General features: G+C 44.7%; 1 protein-coding gene across 5 annotated transcripts in view; it reads right to left on the reverse strand.

The window, feature by feature from the left end:
* Positions 1-26: 26 nt before the first annotated feature.
* The window catches only part of tns2a (tensin 2a), a 53,639-nt gene continuing 32,941 nt past the window's right edge, over positions 27-20,724 (reverse strand). For 3 of the 5 annotated variants that reach the window (XM_054608461.1, XM_054608458.1, XM_054608462.1), the window contains 23 exons: positions 20,625-20,674; positions 20,297-20,480; positions 19,973-20,023; positions 19,744-19,866; positions 17,435-17,499; positions 16,930-17,013; positions 15,404-15,516; positions 14,108-14,168; positions 13,648-13,723; positions 13,158-13,287; positions 11,034-11,099; positions 10,767-10,883; positions 9,054-10,625; positions 8,658-8,832; positions 5,856-7,084; positions 5,640-5,771; positions 5,426-5,521; positions 5,188-5,265; positions 4,890-4,967; positions 4,583-4,751; positions 4,337-4,405; positions 3,997-4,026; positions 27-2,625 (listed from right to left, as the gene is read on the reverse strand). In XM_054608461.1, the coding sequence (XP_054464436.1) occupies positions 2,487-2,625; positions 3,997-4,026; positions 4,337-4,405; positions 4,583-4,751; positions 4,890-4,967; positions 5,188-5,265; positions 5,426-5,521; positions 5,640-5,771; positions 5,856-7,084; positions 8,658-8,832; positions 9,054-10,625; positions 10,767-10,883; positions 11,034-11,099; positions 13,158-13,287; positions 13,648-13,723; positions 14,108-14,168; positions 15,404-15,516; positions 16,930-17,013; positions 17,435-17,499; positions 19,744-19,866; positions 19,973-20,023; positions 20,297-20,480; positions 20,625-20,674 (4,887 nt within the window). In that variant the 3' untranslated portion in view covers positions 27-2,486. The remainder of the gene's footprint in view (positions 2,626-3,996; positions 4,027-4,336; positions 4,406-4,582; positions 4,752-4,889; positions 4,968-5,187; positions 5,266-5,425; positions 5,522-5,639; positions 5,772-5,855; positions 7,085-8,657; positions 8,833-9,053; positions 10,626-10,766; positions 10,884-11,033; positions 11,100-13,157; positions 13,288-13,647; positions 13,724-14,107; positions 14,169-15,403; positions 15,517-16,929; positions 17,014-17,434; positions 17,500-19,743; positions 19,867-19,972; positions 20,024-20,296; positions 20,481-20,624; positions 20,675-20,724) is intronic. The other 2 variants (XM_054608459.1, XM_054608460.1) reach the window with 2 other exon arrangements.

Consider the following 20,724-nt stretch of genomic DNA (forward strand, 5'->3'; position numbering starts at 1 on the left):
CAAAATAACCACAGACCCAGAAGAACTTCAGGTACCACATCATTTCAGTTTAATTTTTTTGCATACAAAATAGCATAATGTCTTTTTCAAACATACAAACGTTTCCTTTATTTTAATGTCTCATACGTTGTCCTATAGCTGCATGTGAAAATATATTACTACATAATACAGAGATCGACAAGAAAACAGACCACAATATATTATCGCTGTAATACGAGTCGTGTTTTTCTAGTTTTTATTTTTTATATATACCAAACAAGGCAACACACTAAGTAAATGCAATAAGTACAAAAATATAGCTGATAAAAAGCTTATTAATACAAGAGTGCTTTTGTCTTTGGTTAAGTACGTCTGTCTTTAGGCCTCTTGTGTGAGTTTACCGGTCCTCTCTGTGAACTTGTGTGTGTGAATATGTTTCATAATGAATATGGACAACAAACATTTCACGGCAAAGGTGTGCTCGAACACTGAAACGTCCTTTCCCCAACTAGCTTTTTCCCCCGTTTCACATACATTTCTTTAAAAAATGGACGTTACCGATTCCCTTAACTAAAATTTCCTCCGAAAATACCCTCAACACGCCCGCCCCTCCCTTTCTCACACACACTCACACACACACACTTGTTAAAAGTTAAGAACCTCACATTCATGTTTGCTTTCATCAGAGACTTAAGTCTCTTGCTCGCTCCGATTATTAAGTGTACGTGAGTTTGAAAAAAATAAAAAAATGAAACACCATGATTGTCGATTGTGATTAAATGTGTTACACTTATAAAAGGTGCTGTCTAAAGGCAAGAGTGGCTGTAAATGCGCCGTACATACATCTGATATACCTGAACATCTCTAGATATAGGAACTAAATTACATCATCAGGGCGTTGGCCTCTGTATTCAAACGAAGAATAAACAATATAAACACCGGCTGTGTTAAAAATGCAGTTATTATGTGGACGTGTTGGAGGTTTCGGGGCTTTGACGACCCTCAAACAGTGCAAGGAAAGGTCCTCTTTGTAGTCGCTCCACCCACGTCTGAATGTCTGTGTCCTTTAAGCTGCTTTTTGGCACTTCTTCTGTCATTGTTACACTGAACACCAGTCTGACCCACATGATAAAAGTTGTATTTAAGCAGTGAGTCTGTGCCACGAAGTGAGTTCACCTCAGTCCGGCCCTCTGGATAACCGGTATCATGAAGCTGTCGCATCATCAGAAGCAGGAGTCAGTCCATGGAAACTTGAGCTGTGTTCAAAATTGACAAACTTTTTCTTGCACTCAATTTGGACATACTATGTCTACATAATATTGGCACCTTGACCTTTGACCCTCTTGCACTGCAACGCAAAGGATTGTGAGGTCAGAACTAGCAGAAAAGCATGCCGGCTTGCATAGTGTAAAATGCGACCGGATGTATCAGAACATGGTATTTTTTAACATACACTGCAACCGACCTATGTATTGGCACATGCTTAATCTTTCTTCTGGCATAATAAATAGTATGGCTATTGGAATGCACAGCGTGGCTTTAATTCATGAGTGACATTAAATATTTTATTCTAAAGCAGCAATCAAAGTAAAAAAAAAAAAAAACGTCTTCAGGTATTCTTTAATGAGTTTAAAACACTCAAATCTCTGGTCTACCTGTGTGGATGTGGTTTGGTCATCACATGTCAGAACAGAAATAGTTACATCCGTCATGTGAAATACCTTTAACTTTTTATCTTCCTGTTAGGATCCCATTGCTCGCAGTAAGAAGCTGATTGGGAAAATGTGCTTTTATATGTGTTATATGACAGAATGATACAGAGATACCCATAGGGTAATTGGGATAAAATATGAATAAGTGATACTCTAACAATGTTATAAGTAAAGTACAGATCTCAACAAGAGAAATTAATGCTTACTAACACCAATCTAGTTGTATTGTTAAATTCCCTTTATTGTAAACTCTGTAGTTTTTGTGCAGGTCAGGATCTTGTGGGGAAAAACATGACTCAGCGGTGACTCAGTGGACTGAACCTGCTCTGAAAAGTTCTCTTACAAAGCGAGGCAGCTCGATGATACCAGAAACCCAGAGTGAAGCCCGAAGATAACTGGATAACATCTCATTTGTCTTTGTGGTACAGGCCCCTGGTAGATGCTGGAAGTTTCCTCTGAAGCCTCCCTGTCCTTGGAGAATACTATACATCATGGCTTTGTTTTGTTTTTTTACTATATAAGAAAACCATTTAATGGAGTGTTATAACGTCAAGCGACCTTTACGGGAAAAGGTGGACATTTCGGGAGCAGAGAGTGGAACAAACGAACAAATGAAAAAGCATCAGTAGGGATCATGGACCAAGATTTTCAGTTGCCTTCAAAATGGTCTGACTATGGTCCAACTGATTGACAAGATGTCGCAGTGTCACAGTCCCAACAAACACTGGCACTGGGCCACTTCTGCACAATATAAGCAGTGTCAGTTGCCACCGTTTGTCTGCTCTCTGTCGCCCTCTATCGGCGCTGTGACAACATGACCTTGTTGATGAAGTTGACGATGGCGGAGGCAGGCTGTTCGGGGTCCAACTCGGCAAACAGGTGGCAAACATTCTCGGCCAAGCTGCCCGGCTTCTTGGCCACGAAACCGAACACCCTGAGGAGGGAGGGAGGGAGGGAGGGAGGGTAGAGGAAGAGGACAAAAGGTGTGAGGATACAAGATAGTGAGCACGAGAGGAAGCGAAATCCATTTTCTCCATCGTCTGATCTAAATAGTTTTCTCTCCTGTGTTTATTGACTTAAAGGGCCAGTTTGTTGTATTTCAGTGGACCTATCATGAAAATCCGCCATGTTTCTACAGAAGCCCAGAACGGACAAACAAAACTCTACGTTTCCTGAATCAAAGCTTGTGAAACTGCGTATTTCACAGTTAGCTGCAGAGTGTAAAAAAACCGTGGTACCACCAGCTGGGGTCTGACTTCAGTTGCTCCTAAAGTAGTGTTATTATGGTATGGACGGCCTCTGGGCAAGCGAATGGTGTTACCACAGGGTTTGTCAGTCAGCGGCTCTCGTTACATTGGGTAATTTAGTTAGAGCAATCTGCAACCACACTGCTAGATGCCGTCAAATCCTAAAACATTTTTTGCAAGGATATTGTTTCTAAGTTCTTTTTTTCCATCAGGGAAAACAATTATCATTGTATAATATTTAAAAAATAAATTGTTTAAGTTATTGTTGATGTAATACACATTTCAGCCACAAGAGGCTGGAGGGCAACACGACCCCATAACCACCTTAAGGAGTGAATTTTCTACTTCGTTTCATTTTTTTAAACTTTTAGATCTTTCCCATTGTTTGCCATGATATACAATATAAGATTATTGCTGAATGGTGTAGAGTCATTTCCTTTTTAATAAATCATTCTATCTCTCGATACATACATAACTTGCTAACACATTATATGTACCTTGTGTAGAAATTCTCACCAGGAAGAAAACTTGAAAGCTATTAGAGTCCTATTTGGAACATGGGGCAGTGGTGCACTTCAGCCTTCTGGCCAAAATTAATATTACAACAACAAATAACGTTCACAGATGAAAAAGAGAATCTTTTTCCCCCTCTGGTTTCAGAAATTCTTTTTTTTGGGAAAGATTATCCTGGTAAAATCTTTTAATCCCACCTGCTCTTAAGTCATGAACGTAGGAGAGAAAACTATTTAGATCAGACTTAGAAAATGGACCTCCTGCTACTTTCTTTTCTCATTGCCTCTCAGGGCTTCCGTAGGGTTAACTATGACAAAATAATTAGTATTATGTAATATAGGGTCACGTGAAACTTTGATTTTCATTGTTAAATCATGATTTTGCCAAGGCTCACAAGCAATCTGAAGCCATGCAGAGGCTCTAATGTCCTCTCTCAGCCACGGGGCTGAACCTACACACCCTTCTTTCCTTTTTAAAAACACACAAAACGCACATGCACACACTCCTCCTTGCTCTCCGTCATCAAACACAAACAGAGCACTTACTTAATGGCGGTGTTGTCTGAGTTAGTCCACCTATAAAGCCGAGAGAGAGAGAGAGAGAAACCAGACTCAGACACACACACATACACAGGCAGAGCTGCCAAACAGGCCGACTCAGCTGCAGCCTCGGCCACGGCCGGCATGCTCGCTGACGGAGCGGCTCGTCTCCCGTGCACGCTTACAAAACGCGCCCGCAAAAACAGACGCACAGATCCATGCGAGGACTCGCGGCAGCAAATGCAGTGAAGGATCATGGGTGCAACAAATCGCGGTGAGTCTCTGATTTCTGCAGATTTGCTGGGTTAGTTTCAAACTGCAAAGAGCATCATTATTGACGGCCTACCTCCTGTCCTTGGGGTCGATGCTGCTGAAGGTCACACTGCTCACTGGGTAATGTCTCCTGAAGAAAACCCTACAGAGAGAGAGAGAGAGAGAGAGACAGGAGAGACATGATCACTTAAATGTAATGAAAGCACAGCGCATTAACTCTAGAGTCGGAGCTACAGTGTTCATCATCATCAGTGCAATCATGGTTTATTAGGGAGTAATGACTAGAGGGTGTTAAATTATTCCATGAGGACCGTCTCACCTGCGCTGGCTGTCGGTCAGCGTGATGCCCTGCGACGTCACCTTGAACTGGACCACAGTGGCGGAGGGGCGCGGGCTACGACCCAACGAAGCGTCTGTCGCCTTGGCGATGGCCTGGGGGCCGGTCAGAGACTCTGTTTCCACCGAGTTCAGGTAGAGGACGTTACAGGCTGAGGGGGGGAGGGACAGACGGAGAGAGAGAGAGAGAGAGAGAGAGAGAGAGAGAGAGAGAGGTGAGCATGACGACCACGCCTTAAAACGATTTCTCTGTGTTTTATGAAGAGAAGGCTGATGGATGGAGAAGTCACCTGCTCCTTGTTTCAGCAGGTCAGCAGCCGTGCTGACGTTATTCACTGGCTGAACCTCCGGCACCTCTCCTATCAGATCTGAGATAAAGACAATAAAGAAATCAGTTACATCGGCTAAAAGTGGATTTCCTGTAAAATACTTCAAAGTTCATCTCCTAAATAATGTGAGGATTAAAGGATCAGTCTGGTCAAATGTGAGTCACGTCAAACAATTTGTACATCAACAGAAAATGAATGAACGACTATATTGACAATATAGTTAATAACATGAACGTGCTGCAGCCTCTGGAGTACCAACCTTTCTCTGTGATCTTAAGGGCGCACGGCAAAGAGATGGGCGTGATGGAGTGTTGGTAGACTAATGCAGACAGACTCCCTGTGGTTAACAAATAGCAGTTCAAATAGTTTAGTAGTAGCGAGACGTATAAATGAAAAATGATAATCTCCCCTTAAGGTGCCCGTTTCTCCGGTGCTAAAAATGTTGTCCTTGAAACGTAAACATGAAATCCTCCCAAAGCTGGAGCAGGAAAACTTACCAAAGTAGGGCTCGTTCTGGCACCCTTTAATCTTGACTCCTCGAGGGCCGGTTTCTATGAGGAAGTGTCTGACCAGCTGCTCCAGAGGGTCGCTCACTGTAACAGCAGAGATGAACTGTAAGCAAGCCGCGAGTGTCATGGTCTCCTGAAGACAAAGCAACTGCTGAATAACCAGAGTGTTGCATAAAAAGGCTAGGAGGAACGTCTTCTTTACCCTTGCCGCTGTGGTTGTTGACATTGGGAGGAGGTGTAGCCACCTTCAGGGCCAGGCCGTAGGCCCCCTGGAAAGAGTTACTGTCCCTGATCAGGAAGGTTCCGGGCTCTCTCTCCTTCAGAGCTGCGATTGCTACAGCAAAACGCAATCAAGATGTCAGGAAATGTGAAGTATTTGTTAAAGTTAGGAAAAAGACAAAAAGAGTGAAAGGCCTACCTTGCTCTCTGGAGATTCCAGGCTTGTACCAGACCCTTGAACTGTCCTGGACAAACTTCACGCTGACCCTATTCGTGTTCTCACTCTCTGCAGGTGTTACTCCGTCGTTTTTGCCTGCGGGGGGTGCAATTTCCCCCACGGTGGGAGAGAACGTGACATGGAGCTGATGCTGGGCGGAGGCTGAGGGAAATGCGTGGCCCGCCGCCGGCTTAAGCGTTCCCGCCCCGTCGCTGGGTGAACCCGACTGATTGGGCGGGTGGCGCTTCTCCGGCAGCGGCGGCTGGGGGTGAGGAAGGGGGATGGAGATGGTGGAGTAATTGGAGTAGGAGGACGGGTAGAGCTGAGGAGTGTGAGCAGAGTAGCAGGGCCTCTTGTTGGTGTCCAGAGCCGATGTGTGCCCGGCAGCGCTGTGCTCTACGCCCGGGTAGTGGTGGTGTGGGGCCCCGTGCTGCTGGATGTGGTTCTGGTGATGGGGGTCAGACCCACTCAACATCAGCCTCCTACCCAAAGTGGCAAAGCCAGGAACTGGGGCATCAGAGACCGGGGAGCCCTCCATACTACTGGGGGCCGGCTGGGCAGATAAAGATAAAGCTGTGGAGGGAGATGATGGGGCAGATGTAGCGTTGTGGGTGGGGGTTATCGCGGGTACTGCGGCTTCTGGGTGAGGCTCCTCTGTGGGAGAAGATCCGGTGACCTGCGATGGTCTTGTTGATCCGGCGGCTTGGGTTTGGGTCTGGCCCTGAGGCTGGGGCCCCGTCTGTGCCACAGTGGAAGGCAGAGCAGCGGCCTCTGAGGGATGGGGGGTCTGGGGAGCGAGAGGGCCCGGTTGGGAGCGTGTGTCCGGTGCGGACGGAGCACGCATCGGGGACGAGGGAGCCTGGCAGAGCCCCTGGGTCGACGTGGTCGGCGTCACGGAATCAAAAGGAGGCGGGTTCTGCGTCGTGGAAGCCGCCGGTGTATTTGGGCAACAGTGCTGCTGTTGGGGGACTGTAGGGGACGGGTCGGGTGGTGCAGTGCAGTGGTTGTGAGGCTCTGTTTGCGCAGGTGTGGTTGTGTGTGGTTGCGTGTCTTTGGCCGACGGCGGCTCCGTGCTGCTCCTTTGGCTCTCCGGGGATTCCCGCGCGATGACATCAGCGCGATAGTGTCCGTCCTGGGGCCCCGAAGTCTCGTAGTCACTGCCGATGAGGTCTGTGGTCCGGATCTCATACTCCCTCCCTCCTGGACTGGGGCTGAAAAGGACAGACATGAGAATTACTGTCACAGACCTGCTTGTGATCCAGTGAATTTTTTCTAAATGTTCTACTCTGACCTCCTTCATGTTTCTTACTGTCATCAATACCCCATTTGCACCGTGCTGTAACATGCAAGCTGTATCTGGATCTGCTATCTGAATAAGGGAACACCAGATAATGACTGACGTGTAAATGAAGAATGCCATGTGATTGGATATCGGGTCAGATCAGCCAGAACACAGCTGGAGGCGTTCAGGCTCGCATTGTGATCGTATCTCTGCCAGATGTAAATGCAGTCCGAACACATTTTTCCCAGATGTGAGCCAAATAGAGTTAACGAGTTTGCTTATTAAGGACCTTCTGTATTTTTCAAGCCCATGTTTTTGATCTAAGTGAGTAAACGGGACAACTATTTCATAAATGGTCCAGTTTTGAGTGAGAACGGTTGCAAACAACAGACGCTAAACGGGCTGCAATGTAAATTGACAGACTCGTATTGTTATTCTATAAGTATAAGATAAGTGTCTGTCAACGTTATGGAAAAGAACCCTACAGAGAAAACCTTTGTCTTCTCCTTTCCTTTGATCCGGTCTGTTTGTTATTGCGTTTTTGTATCTCGCTCGTGTTGTTCGGAAATCTCATGTAATCAGCTAAATATACAGCCATGACAATAAACATCTCATAACACCGAGCTATGCTTTCTGTACTCCTCTCTCCGAACCTCACTCATGTTTCCACTGTTGTCAACAAGTCACATGACACCTGAAAAAACAGACCGGATCAAGCGAAAGGTAAAGAAAAAGCTTTTATTTCTCCGTCGGGTCCTTTCCATATTGTCGTCATAAGAACAATCTGAGCCTGCCAGCAGAAGAATCTAGAGCTTTTAGTGGAGGTTCCTTGACGTAAGGAGTTGCCTGATATGATAACATTGCAGCCCGTTTAGCTGCCGCCATCTGCATCAAAAATACATGTCCCTATTAGTCACTTAAACACAAGAACATAGAGTTCAGGTTCAAAAACACAGAAAGTTCAGTCAAGAACACTTGCGTCAAAGATTTTTATCCATTTACTGCAACAATGGAAATACAGTTATACTTGGCGCTGGTGGCTCCGCTCTTAAAATGCTCCCTGGATTGGCCGAGCTGTTACTAAGCCGAAACAGGAAGCACCGTGCAGAGACCCCCCCGGGCGAACAGAAAATGAGCCCAAGGTGAGACTTTAAATTCCATTTCAACCATTTGTTATGCAGGATGAACTCTGGACTTAAAAAAAAGGGTGGAGGCTGGGGTGGAGGAGGAAAAGCTTTGCCAGCAGTACGTTCTGTAACAGCGTTGGTGTGGCAAGGATCAGTGAGAAGGGAGTCATATTTAAATGGACTGCCTTTAGGTGAGAGTGGGCTGTGATTGGTGTGTGGCCCATTAGAAGCAATGATTAAATCGGCTGGCTGGGGGCGTATGACTTCCGTGTCCCGCATGAACTAACGTGACGCTTCATTAACCCTTGGAAAGGTCCATTGATCAGATGCCAGTATCCAGACACATTCATTCATGTTTCTTTGAGCGTGGAATACCTTTCCTGTGTGCGTAGAGGGCTGCTGGTGTGGACAGGGGTGGACGGTCCGGACGGTCCGGACATGTCGGACGGCGTGGAGCATGCGGCGTGGCCGTCCCTGTGGACCCTCCTAAAGGAACCGTGGGTGATGTGATCCCTCCAGCCCCCACTTTCGCCGGAGCTCCGGAGGCCATCTGAAAAGGATGGGACCGATGGATTACACATCGAAAGAAGGAAGCTCACTGGAGACATTATCGGCTTGTATGGGGGCAAATGTAAAACCAAGAAGAGGTGGCGAGAAGACACAATTTGTGAGTAATGTCTAAGGCATCTGTCTGGTTACGCATTAGTGATTCAGAGCATGCTGTTGTTGGTTAAGGATAATTTAAACACGTTGTTTTTCAATGTGACTCACCAGTGTGTGAGTCAGAGCTGTATGACTGCTGTGAGTCTGGATGGTGATGGTTGTGGCTGTGGTTGTGTTCTGTTGGGCCGTTGCTATGGCTGCAGGGCCCCGTCATGGAGGAAGCCGGGGGAAGCGGGGATGTGGACTCGGACTGGTAGCCCGAGGCGTAGCCCCGGCTTTCAGACGGCGAGGGCTGGTACGGAGAGCAGGGGCACACCTGGCGGGGCGTCTGGTAACCGCTGCTGCTGCTGCTGTACTTCAGGTCCAGGTGGGAATGAGCGTGGGACCGCGACGCTTCCGGGTAAGCCGGGTGACCTGATGGCAAGGGGTCAAACGTGAAGGCCGGAAGATCGTGGCCCTGTGGGCCGTAGGAGGCTACGGTGGCCCTCCTGTGCCAATATTCAGCCTCTCTGTCCCGCTCCCAGTGCAGCTCGGCCTCCCTGTCTCTCTCCCAGTGGAGGGACATCTCTCTGCCTCGTCTCAGCCCAGGATCCCTCTCCCAGTGGAGCTCTGACCCTCTGGGTAACTCTGTCTCCCTGGCTCTCCTGAGCCCCACCTCCCTCTGCTGAAGCTCCGCCTCTCTGTCCCAGTGGAAGCCGTCACCTTGGTCCAGCCTCAGGCTGTGATAGGCCACCTCGTCTCTCCTGAAGCTGCAGTCTCTGCAAGGGCAGCCAGTGGGGGGCGGGCCATCCATTAGCATTATATCGTGGTAGGTGGGGCTGGTGGAGGGTTTGGGGTGGTGCGGGTGGGGATGTTGGTGGCTGTGAGGTGGAGGAGGGTGGTGATAGGGGCCGTAGTCGTCCTCTCGACAGCAGATGCGACCCAGGGCGGACAGAGGGTGGTGATGCGGGTGGTTGTGAGAGTGGGGGTCTGAGGATGGGTAGGGGCAGATATGTCGAGATGAGGGAGCCTCCGAGCAGGAGCGTTGCAGGTAGTGTTGCGGGCCACTCTGGCGGTCCCACACCAGATCTGGAGGTGGAAGGGACTGGTGGGAGTGGGGGCTGTAGTGCTGGCACAGATCCATGTGTGACGGAGGAGAAGCTGGGTTGGGGCTGGCAGAAGGGGTCGCCCCGTGGTGCCCATTGGTGCCGGGAGCCCGGTCGAGGCAGTAGCCATTGGGCATAAGGAGGGTGCGGTCGCAGCCAGGCTCGGCGCAGCGCTGGGACCGGTACCCAGTCCGGCAGGAGCAGGACCGGCCGAGCCTCAGCGTCCCACTTCTCTCGGATGGCAAAGAATCGCCGTCGTCCAAGATGGCCGTCTCCCGCTCTCCATCCCGGTTTCCCTCTATGCCTCCGAGGAGACGGTCGAGGTCCTCTCTCTCCTGCCTGGTCGGGGGCAGCGGGCGGATGGGATCCTCCTGGCGCTCTGGATGGACGAATGATTGGTTCAAATGGACGGAATGGGCCGAGAGGGCGGAGTCAGAACCGTGGGCGATGACATGATCTGGCCTGTCTTCCTCAGGGCCTGCCGCTGGGCTGCTGCCATTGGTTGAAGTGAGAGAACCAGATCCGGGACCTCTGCGCTTCTTTATCTGAGCGTATAGGCTGCCATCTACAGGACCTCTGGTGTGGGCGATGTCTACTGTAAGAGAAAGAGGCGATGAAGATCAGCTCTCAAAGTCTATTTTTATTAACGTCTGCAAACTTCTTGTACTCATCCCTCTTTAGTAATAACATAAAATCATGCTGAGATTGGATCTGAAGAGAACAGTTAGCGGGTTACCCTCCAGGCTGTCCTGGTATCGCTGGTTAAAGTTCTCATAGGAATCCCAGCGGACCACAGGGTCGGCAGTGTTGTAGTCGACTGTGACGGCCGGGTCGTTCTTCTGGTACTCGCGACCTGAGGAAAGAAACATTAATATTGCATTTTTTTTTAGATTAGTCCAGTTGAGTAGTTACATCAATTTGTGTTTTACCCATTTGCCAAATATGAACTAAACCTCCAAGGCAGAACAGGTATTCAGGAGAATTTCAAGTAGAGTGAACCCACCTTTGATTTTCTCAGGTCCAGAGGAGAAGACAAACTCAACTGTGGCATCAGACGGAAAACGCTCATCTGGGGAGGAGAGCAGGAAAACAAAACAGAGAGAAAAATGTTAAAAATGTCAAAGAGCATGGCAAATATCCCTTTTTCCAAAGATAAAATAAAGTTTCTCTACATCACAGTCACATATTTATAAAAGCACGCCGGTGATCTAGAGAAAGGAATCAAACATGTCCTCTTCTCCAATACATCAAATATGCAAACACCTTCCACAGATGTGTTCCGAGTTGCGTGAGCACACAATGGTGGGTTTATGAACATTTGAAAATAAATAGTCTAATGGATTGAAGACCACATAAAAAAGAAAGTGAAACCAAGGAGGAAATGAGGTAATGAGCATATGTGGTACAGACTTCAGCGTCAGACCAGTGACTCACTAAGCCTCCTCTGCTCTCTCTGAGGGGTAGTTAGAGACTCGCACTACAACTCATTCTGGATATACTCACCTCCAGGGAGCTGTTATTATGTCCAGGATGGAGATTAAGCTACTACTATTAAGGGATTTATTCAACCACGGTAACATGAGGCCATTCTAGGCAGCAAACCACTATGAACACATTCCCACAATGGTTATTTCATAAGATTTTGTCCGTTTGTTATATGTGATGATTATCCTGCAACAATTTACAAATTGTGCCGGTATCAATTTTACATTTAGAGTAAGACTGCATAACTTTTGAAAAGAAATAACACAAACGTTATTTTATGAATCAAAAGTTGAACTCATAAGCAATGACCACTGCTGTAATGTTTGATTGCAATGAGGAACAACCACAACCAATCTGAATGAGCACAAAAAAAAAAATTGGTGATAGGTCCATCAGTATGCAAGATTAGAAATGGACGGACAGACAAACATATTCACGCACTCACGTGTGACCAATTACATAATCTCCGGGTAAAGATAATGAGGACACATGCTCAACTCAATACACTTTCAAGCAAGCCTGACTTGGTCAGGTATGGCAATACGGTTAATGTTAGCTAACTTTATATGAATCTAGATCTGGGTGATATGGAAAAAAATCTTCTTTCTCGGTATAGTTAATTTCATAACGATGTACATAACGATAGGGCGTATTTTCTGGTAATTCACTAAATACATATTCAATATAAAATAACCACACGGTAAAGCCAAGGTTTGTATTCTCCTGTGTGAATTAAAAATTAAAGATATAGAAGAGTTATTAGTATTTTCTCATTTATTTAAGAACTTGCAACGCACTGCAACCTACAAAATGATTATTACCTTTTGTTATTCGCAGTGAGTGGTCATTTAAAGTGAGTTGGAAACATAAACAAAACCACAATCTGCAAATTAGGTTTTCTAAAAATATTTCAGATCAGATTTCGTGAGATATTGGAACTGGTAAAGCTCTCATTATTATCAATTCAGAAGACGCAATTGTAAATCGCAATATATGATTTAATCTTGATACAATTCTATTGAAAGATTATATATCATCATATTGAATTATCACCCAGCCATACATGAGTCCCCATTTACACATCCTGCAAATACGAGGCCACATTAGCATTCATTTGTCTTGTTTGTGTCCACAACTGGCCACTTTGACATGTCACAGCGGGGTAAACACAGGTGTAATTGATCAAATGAATTATGGTTCCATTCTATTTACTGTGGCACAGTCATTCCAGTGAGCCAGCACGCACAATACCAGGGCTCATAGCCCACCCACATGTGACAGGGCCATAATAAATGTTGCTGTGTGCACCAGTGTGTTTACCCTGCAGTGACATGGCAAAATGGCTGCTGTGAAAAGGGCCTATTCATTTGAGTAGAGCAGTGGGAAGCTGCAGAGTAGGGTGATAATTCTCTCTGTGTTCATAACTCTGTGTGACCTGTTTCATGTTAAAGCAGTCGATCCATTGTGAATATAAAATATTACAGACTTTAATAGATGCTTTAAGGGGATGCTGATGACATTTTAGCCATTGTACATGCCCCATACTACACAGGATACCCTCTTCCCAAAAGAGGAAATGTTCATCAAATCCCGTAGTACCAAAGTTGCATAGGTAAAGGATTAAAACATGCTCTAATCTCACCAGTACAAGCTTCGTCCAACTCCCCTTTGCCGAACCAAAGCTGGGATCCGTGGATGGTGCAGGTGTGGAACTGCAACCTGAACACGGTGTCTCTGTCAGCGCTCTGGGCTCGCCTGTGGTAGCATTTGACCTGCAGAGGGCGGCAGAGAGGGGAGGAAACACGCAGCTCAAAATGCATGTGGGATAACGGGGGCTTTGGGCAGTAAATGTAAGGCTTTGTGCTCCAAACAGAGCAGCACCTACACTTTTGGAAATGACTGGCTGCACAAGACGGACAAATTGTAACAAAATGACAAAACCTTTTTTCCCCCAGACCAAAAATGTATAATTCAGAGATGAGATATGGCAAAAGTGAACAAAGTCAGTTCATGTAGTATTTATTTCATTATTTCTCCTTTCCGTTGACGATAAATAGCTATTAAGTCATGATTGCGACCCCACCCACATCATGGCTTCCTCTGTTTGTCATTTCCTTCCCATGTGAACTCACCATGATGTCACCCTTCAGCAGCAGCGCCGGTTCGATGGTCACACACAGCCGCCTGCCTCCGGTGCCCTGAAGGTCACTGTCGAGGACACAGCAGACACAAACAAGCCTGTTAAATAACTAAAAAGGTACAAGGAACACAAGCAGACACAGTGTGTGACCACGGACTGAATGATTTGTTTGTTTGTGTGTCCCAGATTGCTATTTAACTGATTGGCTATTTTTACATGTGTCGGCTTGGAAAGGCCTTGAGGTAAACACTCAAGTTACAAGATATGAGTTAAAAGCTGGATTGAAGAAGAAAGATGCCCTCTGTGTAATTCCCTTCACTCTTATCTCTTTAATCACTCCATGACGGTGTTGAAACCTCAGCTCATGAGCGATAAAACACCCCAAAGTCAACAAGTACGGCCCGGCTTATCTGTGCTTATCAGTTGGCCATACGACAGCAGGAGAGACTCACTATATGCCTGAGGTGTAGACCAGCTGCATGGACTGGTAGATCTTCATGAAGGGGTAGTAACCTAGGAGGAGGAAGAGGAGGAGAGAAATTCAGACACAGCGAGTATTATCGACATGAAGATAGAGGAATGTGCTGTCTGCCGCCACCCCCTCCCTCTGGACTTGATCAGCAGATTAAAGAAAAACAGAATGGTTTGAGTGGGTGGAGGGTGAATGTCAGCGCTCATGAGAGCTCTACTGCATGGATCCAACGGGACACTTAAATGTGTTCACGTTTTCAGCTGAAGAGAGATCTCTCTCTCTCTCTCTGACGACGATTAAGCCTCTGGGGGCAACGGACGCTATTTGGGGGTTCCGCAGTGGCAAAGCCGTGAGCCGCCCTACTCTTCCTCCGATTGGCTAGTTTTTTCTTTGCCTTCCTTGGTTGGATTGGTTAGGTTTAGGCATGAGGAGTGAGATTGATTAAGGTTACAATATCAGGGTAAACCAAACAGAGGCCGAGTAAGGCAGGTCATGCTTTAGCCATAGAAGGAACTATTTCCTCCGTTGTAACCAGGTGGCAACCTGTGGTTCTGAAAAGTGAAGCCAATGCTATAATTACTTAAAACTTGCATTCTCTCTAAAGACCATCAGTGGCCCACTCCTCTGGTTGCAAAATGAAGTGTGATGTGTAGAATGAGAAAATGACTCTACTTCTCTCTTGTTTGATTCCCTCAGTAAACATTGTAAACATGAGTTTATGGTCTCAATTTTTTACCTACATGTAACCAAAGCTTGTTCAAACGAGATTGGACAATACCACCTGGACTACAAACAAAACGAGAACGCTTCCGACACCAAAAACTCGATTCTGCATTAATTTGCAGATATCTGTTAATTAAAATTGATAGCTCTGTAATGACTTTCTATGCCTTGGAGTTTGTATTTGCAGATAATGTGAAGTAATGTCCAAATAATAATAATATACGCTCAATTTTACTACTACTACCTGTTACTACTTGCCACTTAAAATTCACCCATGCATACATTTAAAAGTGAATTCTTACTGTGTTTGTTATATCTTTATAACATCTGGTCAACCACAGTTTTAATTTGACTTCTAAATGAACTGCTCATCCATTTCCACTGGCAGCAATACGTTCATTAAATGTATTCATTATTCGCCACTGAATGTATTGATATTCTGTGTAAAATTATTATTTAATAATCAAGGCCTAATCATTTGGAGGAATAACATATGAGACTAAATGATGTAACTATATCTGGTGATTTGGCATTAAAGACTAAACAAACACACCTCCTTCACCCTGGAAGTTGGGGAGTGATGGGATAAGAACTTGGTGGAGGAAGAGAGGGCTGCTGTTCATCTTGATCGCCCCGGACAGAAGGCCTCCAAAGTAGTAGATATACCTGAAAGAGACAGATCGTTGGGATATGAAATGAGTTAGAGGACATGTGGAACAACAATAACAGATGGAGACAAGTGTCTTTACGAGGGCAGAAAAATGCTAACAGCCCCGGAGCAGACGATCCTGTTGTCAGATAGCCAGCCAATGGTAGTTTCTTCATAGGAGAGAGCGAGGCAGGTAAGAAGATTGGAAAAACATCTTGCCGAGTCTAAATATTTCACTTTTCCTAAAACCATTATACTCGTCAGTTAAGGACATATTTCTTATGTCTGTCACAGTTGAACTTTTTTCAGGAATGTTCTTGAACAAGGTTTCTGCCTTCAATACGAGTATGCAGCCCAGATGCCAGGATTTTTTTTTGTAATTGTACGTTTATGAAAACCACGGACACGTTGAAGGTTTCTTCATGTGGATTTTTGCATTCGGGTAGAGAAAGTGACGTAGTATATGAAGCTACCGTTGTTAATAGGTAACGTGGTAAAAGAACAAGTATAAGGAACAAGAAAATGTTCATTAAGGTGGGGTAAAAAAAACACAGGACTTTCACCCAGGAGATTGCTGTTAGTTTCCCGTGTGTAATTAAGAGTAAACATTGAGTTGAAACGTGAGGTTACGTAACAAAGTACACTTAGGGCAGTTGTTATTTGTTTATGCTAGTTACATTACGTTGTTACGTTAAGTTTTTACGTAACGTTGCATTACGTTGTCGCATTACAATGTTATGTTACGTCGTTAAGTCGTTACGTTCTTAGGTTACGTCGTTAGCTTATCATTTTTTTCTAACCTTAGTGAAGTATGTTTCTATATTTTATACGAGGCCGATATGAAATATATATTTTGCTTCAAAAACGTCAGCTAGTCAAAAAAGGGTAAAACTATTCTCTTTCATCTGTGAGAATGAGAATGCATTGTTCTGTATAATTCTCTCTAGTGTAAGTGAAATTTACATTTTTTTGCAGTGAATTATCATTTTTGTTATCCTCATTTAATCATTTTCTTTCCTCTCAATGACGATCAAATAACTTTTCTTCCATTTCATTTGACTGTTTTTCTATGCCTATTTTACAGATCACATTTTGACTCGTCATTGCAGGAAAAGTCCAGGTGTTACTATTAACATTAACCATGCCACTGTTCTATTCAAGCTTCCCAGTAAGCCATGTCAGTGAGGCAGCGTGCGGGATACCAGGACCCTCACGCTGAAGCAGCTGAATGGAATCCAGCCATCTTATTACTTATGCCTACTGTGACATGACCAAAATGTATGATGTTAAAAAGACCTAGACCTTAAAAAGAGTTTAGAGATCCAGCAGTTGTACGTATGAAGGGCTTGAACCTAAAAGCTGTTTTCTCTTTCCCTAAACTAGAATGCTAAAAGGGGGATGCATTAAATAACCTCTGAATTTCCTCTCACCTGTTTTGGGATGGCTGGAGGGAAGAGGACACCTTATCTTCACAGAACTTCCTCATGGCCAGAGTACTGAGAGCCTGGTCTGCCCTGCACACAAAAAAAAAACACACACACACACACACACACACTTCAAGCCAACAATTTCCATCACGGGACTTGCAGCAGACCCTGCAGATGCCAGAGAGTACATGGAGAGGATACAGCTGCATTGGCCACAGGATAGACCAGTTTCCAGTGTTCCTGCACGAAATCCACTGGGCTTAATTCATCAAACCAGTTATCAACAAAAGTCTGAATGGAAATCATTGTGCTGTGTGTACTTAGAACACATCAGCCATTAGATGCACTAGTTCTTAAACATATTCTGCACGCTCATGTGAACAGTTGACTTTAAATCCAGTGTGTTTTTAGCACTTCAGTCAAATAACCTTTAATGTGTTCCATGTGTGGATACTCTGATGAACAAGAAAATGTCAAATCGGGCCGTTTTGGATGCCTCCACACTCACCCTGCAGAGATCTTGCTGTAGTGCATGTAGGCTGCAATAATCACGCCCGTTTTACCTTTGTGGCCCTGTAGGGAGAGAGAGAGAGAGGGAGGTCACGACGTGCTGCTTTCATCCACTGTGGTTCGCGCCAAAACATCGGATTTTAACAGCTTGTAATATGTAATAAATTACATTTTTATTTCTGCAGGATTTCTGAAGGGTTAGACAAAGAGAAATGACAGAGACACGCCAGGGACAAGCAGCTTTGAATTCAAATTAAAAAGCTCCCTGTGGTGTTTTTCTTTTTTTTCTTGTCACTCCGGGTGCTCCGTACTTCCTGACACATTCCAAAGACATTCCAGCCTCAAGATCCTAATGCGACCCCTCCATATACCAATAAGGAGGCTGCACCTCCACACTGAGCACAAATTAGAGCTGGTTTTGCTCCGTGCGCCTCTCAAAGGAAGATTCTTCATTGACAAAAACGTTGTGTTTACTCCCGTCCCTGGCGTGATGTTCAGCTGGGAAGAATTGCCTGGAGCTGGAATGTTCTGGGAAGTCAGCAGACCACAGACGCAGCCTTGTTTTTAGGATTTAATTTCTCCTGACCAAAAAGAAATAAATAAAAAAACGTCCAGACAAGCCGTGGGAGCTCAGCCGCCCTCAGTGTTAGCTGGTCACCGTTTGGTAGCGGTTAAACAAGTTCATATTGACATTGCTTTCCTGAAAGGATGACGTAAAATGGAGTCAAACATCGAGTTGACACAGTTTGAGGCAGATTGTAGGGTTCATTTTCTGGCTTGTTGAATTACATGGTGCACTCTGCAATTTTGGTTTTAGTCAAGTTGTATTTTCACTGCAATATCGCACTGAAATTATAGCACTTTACATTAGAAATGGTGAATGGAGAAGGTTGATTGGACGTACAAGCAAGTGAGATAAACTGTATTACAGGTTCATATTTATCTATGAATGCAGCTGCAGCATGTCATCATAAATAAGCATTCAGGTCGTTATTTATTTATTTATTAATGTAACATTGCTTCATACTCTGTTAGTAGCCTTTCCAGCTATCTGGCTGTGGTGGTATGCAACTTAATACAATTAGTGTACTTATGTATCATTTTGATGTACTTGTGCTTGAGTATTTCCATTTTATACTACTTTAACTCCTACTCAACTGCATTTCAGAAGGAAATAATGTACTTTAACTCCATTACATTCATCTGGCAGTTATTTAGATGCGAGTCATTTTTGCAATTTAAGATTTTACACATTGAGCACAATTCATTTCTAAAGATGATGCATTGTTAGAGATCACATTGCAAACAGTATAATTGAAAAAAATCTAAAAACAATGTTGTTAGTTAAAGTACTACACTTCATCTTTTCCATTGTAGCATTTTAAATGCAGGACCTTCTTTTTTCGGTAATGTGGCTTGAATCTTGTTTTTTTTAAAAGCTCATGTTGTTTTTTTATCCCCTTTTTTGAGTTGTTCTGTTTTGATTATGTCTGATTTTTTATTTACTTCTGTCTTTAAACATCATGTTTTGTCTGGTCAAACGCTTGTATAAATACCACTTTGGACAATATTTTCTTTGTACTACTCTGCTGTCATCCTTGTTTTTGTGCAATCTGCAACCTCAGCGCTGGATATTTAATTCTGATATAGTTAAGAATTTTTCATGCCATTCATTTTAAATTATCGTCAGCAAAAACTAGCAAATGGAGCGCTCCAGAAAAGAGTCCCGAAACCCTGAGATGAGTCAGCATTTTTGCACTTCCAATTACCTCAACTCAAAGCCTGAAATAACATCTGTGTTTAACACAAGCTTAAGAGATTTCAACGCTTTATTCTACGATACAGAACACACCAGTAAACACCCCCTCTCATAAATGTTGAAGCATTTATGTGTCTTAGAAAAGTGGCAAAATGAATTAAACTTCATGTAGTTCCTTTATATCCTGACGTTAGCTTTTTTTAATACTTCTGCTGATAACATTCACGTTTCAGAAATCTTATAAGTGGCGTTTATTTGTGAAGATTATCTTGCTGAATAAAAAGTGTGAGTATCATAAACTTTAGTTTGCCACAGAGTTTATTTTCTGCAATAATCCAAAATCCAATGGAAAAATTCCCTTCCTTTCTTGTTGAGGGACAACTTCCTGGTTGGCTTTTAAAAATACATGGTGCCTGCACTACTCTAAAAGCACTTTTCACAATAAAATATATTGTATATTGTTTCCAAAACTTCACTCATTACTACACTTCTATACTTCTGCCCGTTTCAGCCTGGGAAAAAACCTGGCGGCCCCCCTGAACTCTGACCTTGCAGTGCAGGACCACCACGTGCTGGGGGTCAGAGGACAGCCACGTCTCCATGGCCTTGCATATGGCACAGATCTTATCCAGCGGCGGGGCGTGGAGGTCGGGCCAGCCGAAGTCGTGGACCTGGTGGTTGAGATGGAGGGGGAAAGATCATGTGGTTGGAGGAGATTAAACAAAAGCTTGTGAACTCAAATTCAGATACGAGAATTACAAGAAGAAGAAACTCTACCTTTGTATTTAAGCGATTGATATCGTGGCGCCTCTCTGAGAGGTTCAGGAGCTGAAAGAGAAAAGATGTTTATCTCTGTGGCCAGTTATCGTTTGAGTTGTTTTATCGTGGGTGTGACAGAAAAAACCAGACTGCTACTTTGTGGGTTTCCAAGTGTACTTCATGTGTTAAAACCTATTGTCTTTATTGTGCAACAAGCATCGTCAGCTGAATGAAACATGTAGGAGGGAGGTAGAGTCTATGCTGCAACAAAATACCACAAACTACTTGGCATCTTTGTGAGAGCTCCTGTAATTACTGTGTGGCACATTTCTGCTCCCTCACCAGAAACTTGTCCTGGTGTTTGGACTTGAGCATGGCGGCCACCTCCTTCAGGTTGAGGCGGTACCTTTGCTCCTCCAGCTTCGGGGGGAAGAACACGGAGATGATCCTCTCGGTGATGTAGGTCAGGTCGAAGTCGTAGTTGCGCTCCATCACTCTCTCCATCACGCGGTCCACGCTGAAGCTCCTGGGAGAACGGAGAGGGGGAAGACGCAAGGGGAGGGGAGCGGTGAAGATGTGGAAACCCATTGACATGATTTGTCAATAAGTCATTTTTCCAACACTTATTTAGCATGTATTCATTTTAAGGAATGAATGAGATGACCTTTACCTTGGCAGGGTGTTTCTCTGTTTGGTATAGGTCAGCGACTTGGTGGACCCCTGTGGGGAAAAAAAGATAAGGTTGGTTAATGAGGCCATCCTATAGCCCA

The sequence above is a fragment of the Anoplopoma fimbria genome, chromosome 12, assembly GCF_027596085.1.
Source record: "Anoplopoma fimbria isolate UVic2021 breed Golden Eagle Sablefish chromosome 12, Afim_UVic_2022, whole genome shotgun sequence".
NCBI lineage: Eukaryota > Metazoa > Chordata > Actinopteri > Perciformes > Anoplopomatidae > Anoplopoma > Anoplopoma fimbria.